The sequence below is a fragment of the Durio zibethinus genome, chromosome 1 (assembly GCF_047325235.1).
Source record: "Durio zibethinus cultivar Kanyao isolate XHJ-2024 chromosome 1, ASM4732523v1, whole genome shotgun sequence".
NCBI classification, from domain to species: domain Eukaryota; kingdom Viridiplantae; phylum Streptophyta; class Magnoliopsida; order Malvales; family Malvaceae; genus Durio; species Durio zibethinus.
Genome location: NC_143162.1, coordinates 33,387,757 through 33,400,811, shown reverse-complemented (window position 1 = coordinate 33,400,811; position 13,055 = coordinate 33,387,757). Strand labels below are relative to the sequence as shown.

The 13,055-nt window shown below is 34.8% G+C and overlaps 2 protein-coding genes and 1 pseudogene across 3 annotated transcripts; 2 read left to right on the top strand and 1 right to left on the bottom strand.

Moving 5' to 3' along the window:
* Positions 1–2,682: 2,682 nt before the first annotated feature.
* Positions 2,683–4,329, bottom strand: LOC111312412 (14-3-3-like protein). The gene is made up of 4 exons (XM_022912625.2): positions 3,545–4,329; positions 3,335–3,457; positions 3,133–3,249; positions 2,683–3,034 (listed from the first exon to the last, which is right to left on the bottom strand). The coding sequence occupies exons 1-4, from the start codon at positions 4,028–4,030 to the stop codon at positions 2,960–2,962; spliced, it is 801 nt and encodes a 266-aa protein (XP_022768360.1). The 5' UTR covers positions 4,031–4,329; the 3' UTR covers positions 2,683–2,959.
* A 2,294-nt stretch (positions 4,330–6,623) lies between these two features.
* Positions 6,624–8,513, top strand: LOC111312414 (plant cysteine oxidase 1-like). Its single transcript, XM_089765616.1, has 5 exons — positions 6,624–6,759; positions 6,877–7,025; positions 7,161–7,305; positions 7,627–7,830; positions 7,917–8,513. Exons 1-5 carry the CDS (start codon positions 6,642–6,644, stop codon positions 8,021–8,023), a joined length of 723 nt encoding a protein of 240 aa, XP_089621742.1. The 5' UTR covers positions 6,624–6,641; the 3' UTR covers positions 8,024–8,513.
* Positions 8,514–9,097: 584 nt separating this feature from the next.
* LOC111312416 (serine/threonine-protein kinase SAPK2-like) lies at positions 9,098–12,115 on the top strand (annotated as a pseudogene). Its single transcript, XR_016345090.1, has 9 exons — positions 9,098–9,672; positions 9,840–9,914; positions 10,413–10,514; positions 10,648–10,701; positions 10,810–10,902; positions 10,991–11,083; positions 11,154–11,272; positions 11,399–11,497; positions 11,615–12,115. The product of XR_016345090.1 is annotated as a serine/threonine-protein kinase SAPK2-like (transcript).
* Positions 12,116–13,055: the final 940 nt, after the last annotated feature.

The window sequence follows — 13,055 nt, the reverse complement described above, 5'->3', positions numbered from 1 at the left end:
CTGGTTCAAGAGTCAAAAAGTCGAACTTTTTAAAAGATATTAAAATATTAATATTTTAAATACATTTTAAAATTAAAATCACATAAAAAATTTTCTATTGGTTAAATAATGACCCAGCTTGGGTAGGGCCTGAATTGGTACAAATTGGGCTAAATTGCAACCTAATTTTGAGCCGAAAAAATACCAATGTAAGAACCATAAATCCCAAATCTGAAGCATGATGGGCTGAAATTAGGCTTTGAAAAGCCAAGCCCAACCTTGCAGCTTCCATCAACTTCCGGTGGACCACCCCTCTTCCCTACCCCGATCGCCGACCGAATTTTTAATTTATGTTTGCTGATCCAATGAACAAAAGTTAAATACTTGATAGTACTGTCGGCTGTCGTGTGATTTTGTGGTTCATTAAATTCCATGTGATATATGTGATCATATAACATTTCACAGACAACTTGGATGAAACTAGCAATCAACTTGCGATTTTGTACTCATCCTGATCCAATAGTTAAAGAGTTAGGTAAACACAAAAAGTTGACTTGTCCAACCACAAAGACAAAGTTGCACATAATCCATGCTGATACTTGCACGATTTGTAATAGTGATTGGACAGTTTACTACCTTAGTCTGATTATATTAGCAATTTAGCATTTCTCAAGCATTTGACCCCCTTTTTAGTATCTCTTTAAATCTAAAATTTTTTCTTCAAATCCAACTCAAAATAACCTTAGCTGAACCGCTTTATGAGGATTATTTCAATTAAAATAATTTGTCAATTAAGATTTCATATTTGTGAAAAAAATTAATTACCCATTTTGTATTTAAATTTAATTAAATACTCAATTTAAGCTCTAATTAATTTTTAATTTAATTCAATTAAGAAAAAAATGTTTTGAATGTGCTCAAAGCATGATTTGTTCGTGGTGATAAATTACACGTGTCGTTAACTCTGTTGGCAGACCAACTGCCAAGAAACATGTAACAGCTGAAAAACTAACTATTTTAATTGGTCCAGCTGGCATTCGTATAAAAAATTTTTGATAGTGAAAAATAAAAGATTATAAATGAAAATTTTATATTCTTTTTTTATTCAGCCAGTCTCTCTAACTTGTCCTCCCTCCGATTCTTCACATAAAACCACCTTGAAACCCTGAAATATCCTACAGCAAATCTAAGTCCTGACCCCTCTGCCAACCATAGATCCGAACACCCAGCCCTCTAACCACAAAGATAACCGAGCCCACTTCCACCACCTAAGTCACCATTGTCGACACCATAAACCACCCCAAAAATCACCCCTAACAAATCCCAAGCATGTTTCCTCACCATCAAATGCCAAGCTATTATTATACCCAATAAAAGCCACCACCCAAATCACGAAACAAAAAAATAACAGCAGCCAGCAACCTCAAAAAGAACCACAATCCATGAACACAATATAAAACTAAAAAACAAATAGCAAAAAAATTAAAAACAATAGAGGAGAGAATCTCGGCTTTGGGTTGTTTTAGGAGGTTTTAAGACTTGAACTTAACCAAAAAAAGAGGATAGCAAGAAAGGAAGGGTCAGATATGGCAACGAACGACGGAACAGGCGATGGAAGTGAGTGAGGAAGAAAGGAAGGAATTTATACAGGCAAAATTTATCACTGCCACTCTTCGAAAAATGGGGTTTCAGGTTAGAGAGAAGAGAGACGTAGAAAATTTTTTAATGAGTAAATTGTTTTTATTGGTGTTTTTTACAAAGCTTCATTTATTTTTATGTTATAAAAAACAAATTTACCTTATTTTTTGGGGACAATTTGTTTCACGCTATTTTATTCTGCGTGTGGTACACTTCCAAGGCTTTTTTTAATTTGAATCAGATTAAAGATATTAAACTAAAATAATTATTTTTTTAATTTAACCATTTTATTTAAATAAATTTATATACTTTTATTACATTTAAATAAATTCTTGATCTTTACTGTACTTTCAAATAAAATTTTAAACTTTAATTGTTTATATACTTTAATTTACACGTAAATAAACTTTAACAGAAATTAATATTTTATTTGAAATAAAAACATATTTAGTTACGAATCAATTGAAAATTTATTTAGTTATAATAAAAATATAAAATTTTATCTAAATAAAATGATAAAATTTAAAAAATCTTTTAATATTTTTGCCAAAATGTTATTTTTAATTGAATAAATATAAAAATATTAAATCTTAAATTAAACATTTAACTTTGAATTTTATCTTGAATTATGCTAAAATGTATAAGATGATATTTAAAAAAAAAATTGCAAATTGTAATCTCAACTTTCAAAACATATGCTATGTTAGTACAAACCTTAACACCATTAATTAAACCTACCGCACCCAACACCTAACCAATAAAATATGCCACATGTGAAATAAAAAAATTAAATAATTTCTAAGATTTCCATGTGGATGCCAAATGTCAACCCATCATTGGTGGATATTTCCATGTGGCTTAGCATTATGAAATATACTCCAAAGCATGCTCTTTCGCTTTGACCGTGTCACAAAAGAAACAGGAAGTGGGAAAGAGCTTTCATGAAAGTAGCATCTGAGTGATTGAATTAGTAACACTATAATAAGCATCGAATGTTTAACAAAAGTAGACGACTTATTGTCAGTAATTGAACCCACAACTTAAAGAGGTGATCTAGCATCCAAGTTTCGGCTTCCAAATCATTAATTTCCATTCCAGAAAAAAAAAAAGGAAAACAGTATTAGTAAGATTTACTCTATGATTATGCTCAAGAGCACATAATAGAGAGCATTCAAAAGCATTAAGAGAAAACAAAAGACAAGAATTGCCTAAAATATGTGATAGAAGAAAAATCTTCTCCTATCAAAAACACATAGAAGGTAGAAGAAGTTTCATTTGATTTGAAACCCTAAATTGGCAAGTTATAATAGAAAGAAAGAGAGCACAGCAAAGCAGAATCTCACTACTGCTTTGGCTGTTGCTGTTGCTGGTCTTCCTCATGCTTCGGTGCTTCTTTGATCTCATCAGCTCCGTCATCCTAATTAATTAAAATTAGATATACAGTTAAATGAGTATAAAATTTTTAGGGGGAGGAAAAAAGAAGGGATTATATTTGAAAGGTGAAAATTTGTTTACCTGCATGTCGGAGGTCCAGAGAGTGAGATTGTCACGGAGGAGCTGCATGATGAGGGTGCTGTCTTTGTATGATTCCTCGCCTAGAGTATCCAACTCAGCTATTGCTTCGTCAAATGCCTGTCCCAATAAAAAACGAACACGTCTGCGGCTCTAGATTTATGAACAAATTATTTTTATTAAAAAAAAGGAATTTGTAACCGACCTGTTTTGCGAGATTGCATGCGCGATCAGGAGAATTGAGAATCTCATAGTAGAAAACAGAGAAATTGAGTGCCAGCCCGAGTCGGATCGGGTGAGTTGGAGCCAACTCGGCGTTGGCAATGTCCTAAAAAAAAAAAATAAATAAAAAATAAGACGTTAGCACAAATACTTCAAGCAGATCTATAAGAAAATGAGAGAAATTTTGAAGAACCTGAGCAGATTTGTAGGCAGTTAGAGTACTCTCAGCAGCTTCCTTGCGTTCGGCTCCAGTCTTGAACTCAGCCAAATACCTGTGATAATCGCCCTTCATCTTAAGATAAAAGACCTTGGAATCTCCAGCGGAAGCCGAAGGGATAAGCCTGGAGTCAAGGAGCTTCAAGATCCCGTCACAGATCGAGGAGAGCTCGGACTCGATCTTGGCCCGATAATCACGGATCATAGCAACATGATCCTCGTTACCACGGCTCTCCTCTTTCTGCTCAATGGAGGAAATGATGCGCCAGGAAGCACGGCGTGCGCCGATTACGTTTTTGTAAGCAACAGAAAGGAGGTTTCGTTCCTCGACGCTGAGTTCCTCGTTGTCAGCGGAAGCGGAGACTTTCTCCATGAACTCAACCATCTCCTCGTAGCGTTCGGCTTGCTCCGCGAGTTTTGCCATGTAGACATTTTCCTCCCGGGGTGAAGGAGTCGTGGCCATTGTCGATTTTCGAATCAGTTCAGAGAGAAGTGAAAGGGGAAGAGAAGAAGGTAGATTTTGAAAATTTTAGATCTGAGCCTTGGGGGGGTTTCGAGAGGGTGGGAGAAGTGGGGGGCGATGATTGCGTTGAAGAAGGGAGGGTGAGAAAAATGCGTTGAGGAAGGGAGGGAGAGAAAAAAGTGGGGGATTAATTATGAACCGTTGGATTTAGGAGGCAAATGGAGAGGAGAGGGGATTAAAAACAGGCAAGCTGGCAAACACGGGCTTCTGAGTTTTTGGGCAAATCAAAAAGCTACTCCCACTCACCCCCTTTTTTTGGGTGGTGGTGGTCGGTGGAGATGATTTTGAATTTTGAAAAAAAAAAGGGGTGGGCTTTTGGGTATTTCACGGTTTGCTGGGCTAACACCTTTGGTCCTAAGTCCTTTCTGCCGGATTAGTTAAATACAAAAAAAAGCCCACAAAGCTTTCCCAAATGCAATTAATTTTTTATAAAATTATAATATAAAAAAGTTACTATCATAATTAAATATCATATACATATATAAAAAATTATTGAATAATTAGTCAAAAAAATTAATTAACAAACTAAAATAAAATTGAATTAAATTTACACACAATAAGATTTAAATCTAAAGCCAAATTCACACATAAATAGGTTGATTTTAATAAGCATGGTTTCAACCTTAGTTTGTTCTGTCATTGCCAACATATTAATAATAATTCTTTTGCAAATATTCGTATGAGTTGTTGATAAAATATTAATTTTTTATTTTAGTAAATAAATTTTTGTCTAATATTAAGTATACTGACATTTACATCATATATTTTGGGAATATAGGAGAATTTTTTTTTTTTAATAATGAGAAAATTTTAGTATGCAAAAGAAGAAAAGAAAATTTGTTGAAGACATGTGAGTTGTGACCACAATAAAAAGTCTTGGAGCCAAGCAAAACAATATAGAGCCTAGCATTGCCAAGTGACAACATAGGAATTATTGAATACTTTTTTTCACTTATCGTAGTTTAACTACTATTATTAAAAAAAAAAATAATCGTAGAGGTTAACTATTATAAAAAGGGGTAGATTCATCATTTAGATCCCTTCCCAAAAGAAAAAAAAAAGTGAAACAGAAAATTTTTTAAATACAATGAAATGAACCCAACAAATATGCAGATGTCAGAGTTCAACTTGGCAAGTTGAGATCACGATTTTCTTTTCTTGTGAAGTAAATTTTGTCCCAACATGTTCATATTCCACTTGGATATATATCAACCGGAAATGTTAAATCGTGGAGCGTTAAAATATAGCTGTTTCAGACCGAATATACAGCCTGGCCTGGCAACTTCAAGTGGTGGTTATCGATTTGTTAATTCCGTATTTCCAATTTTCAGAATATTTTTTACTCAAAGGTCACATCAAAATGTTGATATTAATTTTTAATATATAAATAAATATTAAAATTTTAATTTCAATTATATGATTAAATTCTGGCAAGCTAGGATTGAAAAAAAAAGAACGAAACAAAATACTTGGTGTAAAATAGTAGCAGTTCTTTCACATTGTTCTCATTGTGCAATTGGACTTGTTCTACCCAAATATTTTGGCCTGAATTTGTGCCGATAATTAGCTTATTCACCCGAAATTAACCGCCCAAAGTTTTCCAGTATTTATGCTTAATAACCTGACCTTTTAACTTTATACTGAAATTTTAATGATCGTTTTTCAGCCATTGAGTGGAGTGGTGGAACAAATTAACTGCGCATATATCTTTTATGGTCTGCAGTTTTGGGCACAGGGGCTGGTGTAGCCATCTAAAAGCGTGCATGCAGGACTTAAAAAATATGGCCCAAAACTCCTTTTTGAAGGTTTGTCCAAAAACTAGGGTGTTGTTTTTTACTTTCAAGCACTTACTAATCAGCTAGCGGGGATTGTGGAACGGGATAGAAAAGACTAGTAGTAATCAGGAAATAAAGGTTATGGTTTCAAAACGAAACCCGTGGTATATGTAACAGTTGAGCTATCTCTTAGATCAGAATCTGTTTTGAGTATGTACAAAACCACTGGTGTAACATCTTGGAATAGGTCTACAACCCAACCCAAATCCTCCAACCCCTAGCAATTTTAAGTTCTTGGGTTTGGACTGGAAGATGGTTTGACTAATACCAGCCAGCCAATCATGATCTTGCCATGCAAAAGCAGCTGAAAATGGAATCTTATGGGGGCCAAATGTCATGGCTTTACTTTCTTTTTTTTCTCCATTCTAGAATTTTTTGTAATGATTTTGCTTATGCCACAAAGTAATGACTTTATACCAATGGTCAAATCTTTAATTTCGTTTAAAGTGGGGAAGTGATGTTAGTATCCCACCTTTCATTTCTCCATGTTAATCCCCAGCACCTTTTTTTATTATTATTATTTTATAACCATAGGGCAAAATGTCGTGTGTACAACCTGTTTGCTTCTTGAAAAGTTCCAACGAGAATAAAGGAGAGCCCATTGTATAGTTTAAAAGGTCAAAACAAGCCCCCAGGTTTAGCTAACCTTATTAATTTGTCTAGTATCGTCTCTTAATTTATAGTCATGATAACTATGAAGGGTGACAAATTTCGTCATGGATTGCAAATTGGAGAAAAGCAAAATACAAATGCTATATGATGCCTGTAATTATGTATTTTCGCAAAAGGGGCTTCCAACTTTCCAACAAATTCAATGGCTGAAAAACATCTTAAGTACTGGACTTTCTTGATTTGTCAGATCTTATGTTCTTTTATTATTTGTAGAGTTATTGTCTTTACCTTCCTTGTTTACTTTGGTAGAGGACTCAAGGGTACATTCCTGAAATGCAGATATATTTGAAGCTGTTGATATTGGTATAGATGAATTTAGCTTGGATGGATCTCCAAGTTCAAGCTCGAAGATCACCAATGGATTGATTCCTGGGCAAGGAGTTTCTGAAATAACTTACATTCACGTTTATGAGTGTGACAATTTCTCGGTGAGTACAAGTCATTAACTTACTTATTCATGCATATATTTATGCAATTATAGATTGATATCTGCCATGATTTGTTATCATCATATGAAATTGTGAGTCATGACTATATGATCAGTTAGTCTGTTAATTGTGCAGATAGGAATTTTTTGCTTCCCGGCAGGCAGGACATTTCCTCTTCATGATCACCCTGGGATGACGGTTCTAAGCAAACTTCTTTATGGTTCAGTTTACATCAAAGCCTACGATTGGGTGCGGGAGGAGAACTCTAGCCACAGAACAAGTAGGGATTTTAGGTTATAATTATGAAGAAGTATTAACATTGTTCATGTTCGGGTTGAAGTTAAATGTCTCATAGGTCATATCTCATAATACTATGAAGAATGTTGACAAAGAAAAACGATATCAAAACTATATATATCAGTATATTTCATAAACTGTTTATAACATGTCTATACCTGAATCTCTCTGGGTCATATTCTCATCCTATTTGTATAATTTATTTCCTTTTAACTGAGAAATTAATTGATTGAAATCAGTTTAAAAGATATATTGATCTTATATTATAGATCACTAAACAGTCTATTACTGGTGAGAGGTGCAGATGGAGTAGCAGGCACTGTGATAGATGGCATCTTCAATGCACCTTGTGAACCATCCGTCTTGTTCCCAAGGAGCGGTGGAAACATCCACTCCTTCACTGCCTTGACACCTTGTGCTATCTTGGATGTGTTATCTCCGCCATACTCGGATGACTTTGGCAGGCCTTCCACTTACTTCTTAGATTTCCCCATCCCTTCTCTTCCTGGTAATCATCAATTCAATTACAACATTTCTCTTTTGGATTAAAATTTTCCATTATTTCTTCCTTTATTTATTATTTTCTTGACCCAGGTTATGTTCTGCTTGAGGAAAGAGAACTAAAACAACCATATGACTTAGTTGTTAAAGGGGCACCCTACCTTGGTCCTCCGATTGATGTTGCAGAAGATCTTTGCTAACTGGAGCTATAAGAATTCCCTACGAAAATGAATGAAGGCTTTTTTTTTTCTTTCCTATCCTGCGTTTTTATTTAGTATTGTAACGAAGTTAGGGACTTGGCGGTTGGTACTACCTATGGTTAGAAAATGTACATGAAAGTGAATGTAGTTACCTTCTTTTCCAAGTGTCCAAGTGCCAATGAAATCCTCAGTGCATCAAAAGGAAAGGAAAAGTAGAATGATTATGAAATAAAACTCTTGGGAAACATGTAGAACGGTGCAAGCATTCAAGCAAGCATGCATGGTTTTTAATCCCTCGAATTTGAATGGGATTTGGACGCGCCGGTAAATGGTAATTTTAGCTTCATTGGCTGGACTTTGCGGATTCCAATTGCATATTCCAAATTTCCAAGTCTTTGGTCGTGACTCGTGATTGATCTCATATTGACAGTCGTTTAACTCCATCCCACGTACAACCATATATGAAATGGAAAAAAAAAAAAAAAAGAAACCCTTGCATAAATACAGATTGTATTTGTGATACTGAAGATATATATACTTTGTATTGGATTTCCTTCTCTCCTTTCATATCAGAAAAGCCATTTAAAATCATACTAGAACTCACTTCTTTCAACAGTTTCAAAATACCTATAAGATTAACCTAAAAAATATATAACTTGGCTGATTATTGATCCATTAAAGCTGACGCCATGATTTGTTGGCACAATAGCAATTCCTTGAATGAATTAAAAAAGCAAAAGACCTAAATATCATCATGTGCTGGTCTCCCTTGATTTGACTTGCCTCCTAAAATTTGTGCTGAAACCACTGCATTACCTTGCACGTCACTATTGCTCCTTACTGGCACAAAATCTGCAAGCAACTTTCAGTCCACAGCACACCAGCTTCCAGGGTTTTACCGTAACTATCATGAAGTTATCAGAACTGTAAAACTCAGAGCTGACTTTAGTTGCCCGTAGAAAGGTTAGAATTCAACACTGTCGGAGCAGCAAAATGATTGAACTCTTACAGGTACAAATAGTGAATTCAGTTATCTTGTGGCCTAAAGTATAATCAGTGCATTACCAAATTATCTTTACGTTTCGCGAATCTTATCACCTAACATTTGGCGTGTAGCCCCTCGTGATCAAGTGGTCTTTTTTCTTTCTTGGGAGAAGAATTTTTGTACCTTCCACACCGCCAGACGGCAGGGGAAATTCACTTTAATTTTTCCGTTCCAATTAAATCGAATCTCCACCATTCCTTACACATGTACCCTCTGTCTGTCTATCTATCTATCTGTTACTATAACTGCAGTCAAACACAGTAGGGTTCCAGGCTTTAACATTTTACGACTTTTTATGGTGATGATGACGATGATGGTTATCACTTTTAAGCCACAACTAACTTTGGCCTGATATACCTCACGAAACAAAGCTTCAAGTTTTGGACTTTTTATGTTTTATACTGTTGTTTTCAGAGACACAGAAAGAGAGAGGAGATAAAGGATTGAAGTGGGATACTTTTTCCTTGTAATAGATTTTGAATCTATGGAACGTTATGAGATTGTGAAAGATATCGGGTCTGGGAATTTTGGAGTGGCCAAGCTGGTCAGAGATAAATGGACAAAAGAGCTCTTTGCTGTTAAGTTCATTGAGAGAGGGCAGAAGGTCATCTTCATAGTTCATACCCTTTTACCTCTTGAATCTTTCTAACTTCTTTTCTTTTTCCTGTTTATAATTGGATTCTCTGTCGTGTCTCTGTTATCATTTTAGCACATGGGTATTGATTAAAATTGATTAAAGGCGTTTTTCCTTTTGTTTTTGTTTTGTTGCAGATTGATGAACATGTGCAAAGGGAAATCACGAATCATAGATCATTGAAGCATCCCAATATTGTTAGATTCAAAGAGGTGGGTACTCCTATATTCCATGTTCCTTTTTTGTCTTGTGCTCGTCTTGCTCCTGTCTAGCTGAATATGGTCAATAATAAATGTTCCATTATGATAGATAAAGATGGGCATGGGCTCTGGTGTTTTACCTGCCTCCTTTTCCCTTTTATGAAGAACCAATGAAAAAAAAATGTCAAGAGACAATAATATCTATGGAATTTCGTTTAATCATTTTTCTTTTCTTCATTTTCTTGATAACCAGGTGTAGAGTTTAGAATTATGTCATTGATTGTTTAATTCAAGTGCCAAAAAGATAATCAAATTTCATTTTGAGTGTTAGTAAAGCAAATTATTGTCCCTTGAACCAGTACACTAAGAGGATGGATATGGAATTGATTTGATCGTCATGTTCCTTTTTAACGAACAACTTTTGCAAATTGTAGTCTTTTGTGCTTAACTTTCCATAATGTAAAATAAGAAGAAGGGCAAATCGTTCACATTGTGGAATGGCCCTTGCAGGTTCTTCTTACACCTACTCATCTAGCCATAGTCATGGAGTATGCTGCAGGCGGAGAACTCTTTGAGCGCATATGCAATGCTGGTAGATTTAGTGAGGATGAGGTAAACAGGAGAAAATTTTGATGTGAAATAGTGTGCTTTATTCTATTCTATTGAATACGCAGTTTCTCATCTCCAAATCATCCATTGGAAATTTGGAATAATAACATCCATTTTGCATTTTGATTTACAACAGGCTAGGTTTTTCTTTCAGCAATTGATAGCAGGAGTCAGTTACTGTCACTCCATGGTATGAAACTTTGGCTTCTAGAGTCTTGGTTCTAAACTTCTCTAAGAAATATTGTTTCTTTCTCAAATAACCTTGTACCGCTATTAAATTGAAAATTCTGTTTTGTAGCAAATATGTCACAGAGATCTTAAGCTTGAAAATACTCTCCTGGATGGCAGCACAGCACCGCGCGTTAAAATATGCGATTTTGGATACTCAAAGGTAATAATATTAACTAATCCACAAGTTTGCAAAAACAATGAATTTACTGCAATTTTTTTACTAACTATTTTCCCCCTAATTTTTGTAGTCATCTGTGTTTCATTCTCAACCAAAATCTACTGTAGGAACACCAGCTTACATTGCCCCTGAGGTTCTATCCAAGAAAGAATATGATGGAAAGGTAAATCCCACAGTTATGCTTCTCCAACTTAAATCTCACATTATCTATTATTAATCCTCCATAACTACAGATTGCAGATGTTTGGTCATGTGGGGTAACCTTATATGTCATGCTAGTTGGGTCATGCTAGTTGGGGCATATCCCTTTGAAGATCCTGATGATCCGAAAAACTTTAGAAAGACAATTGGGGTGAGTGCTTATATAAACTATCAGCTCCACTTTCTGTACAAAAGTATACATGATTTGAAATTAGTGCAATTATTTGAGGTTTCCCTTACTGTGGAGTTTCTATTAAGTTGTTATTGGTCATAGCAGAGAATACTCAGCGTCCACTACTCAATTCCTGATTATGTTCGAGTTTCCATGGAGTGCAAACATCTTTTATCTCGGATATTTGTGGCAAATCCTGAAAAGGTATAATTTGCTTCTTTGCTTGATCTGATGCACAGAAAGCTAATTGCTGGCAATCATCCATCTTTGTTCGAATTGTTTGTATGGCGTTTTATTCATCTTGATCTCTTGTTGGTGCAGAGAATAACTATACCAGAAATTAAAAGTGACCCTTGGTTCTTAAACAACTTGCCTATAGAACTGATGGAAGGAGGAAGCTGGCAGAGCCATGATGTAAACAACCCTTCCCAAACCTTGGAAGAAGTACAGTTTATAATACAAGAGGCCATGAAAACTACTGAGGTCCCCAAGGTTGGGGGACTTTTCATGGGAGGAAGCATGGATCTTGATGATTTAGATTCAGATGCAGATCCTGAAAATGTAGAGACAAGTGGTGATTTCGTGTGCCCAGTGTGAACAAAAGTATAGAAATACACCTCACTGTCGTGAACTATTGTTTATACAATCATCAACCTCAGATTTTTATTAATGATTGAAGAATTTTCTGTTCAATCCTTGTCATGCCACTTGGCTCATGGAAAACCCATTTCGATTGCTTTATTTGTCAACTTATTACAATTATTTTCTGTAGTTGTGGAGGTTGAAATCAGCACAACAATAATTGCGTAAACCTTCTCATAATTGTTGACACGTATAGCATGATTTAGTCAGCCTATATACTTCTAGAAACAGATATGGTTTTTTCTGTTAATAAGATGTCTTCTTTAAGTGCCCCACCATGATTGATCTTTCTCTTTCGTTGCTTCCCTCGTCCTTTTTCACATTGATTGTTGTGTAATTGATGGAAACATAATTATTTGAAGTTCTTTTTTTTTGGCCACAACTCATTCGAAGTTCAGGCTAATTGATTTCTTGCCGTCCTTTAAATTGAAAAATGTCTGTTAATTGGCATCCTCTTTGACTGATCATTAAAAAAAAAAAAAAAACAACATAATCACTATTTTTCACTGTGAAGCTTTTGGCTGGGACCTTATGCGGCGCTTATCCTTTTTGCTGAGAAGCTTTTATAATTGAGCTATTTATGGATTTGGTATCTTTTTTGGCATCATACCAAAATTTTTGTTATATTTGCATTCATACCTTAAATGCATTTTTTTATTTTTTGTTAATTTTATTTATTATTTTTATTAAAATTTTAAATTATGTCACTTTCATATAAAATTTTTTTTATTATATTAAAAATTACCATATTTAAAATTACCAAATTCACTTCATTAAATACTTTTTGTCGATTTGTTGTGCCATGGAATAAGTATTAAATTTGACTGAGTATTTTAATGAATATATGCATTTTTGCGCACATTTGATTGAACGATAAACATATATGTTTTTTTAACTAAATTTGATGGTTGGGTTATTGGTTGCCAAGACCCAGCAAACCGATTTGGGATGTGATTTTGGTCCATGAATTCTTCAAGCCCGGTTTAGAAAAACTGAGCCTGGTGTGATTCTGACAGATTGGGCTCAATCGGCAACCTCAGGAAAACAAAAATAGAACCCCATAAGTCAAAACTCAAACGACAGAACCTTCTTGTCCACATGTTCAGCAGATAAAAATATA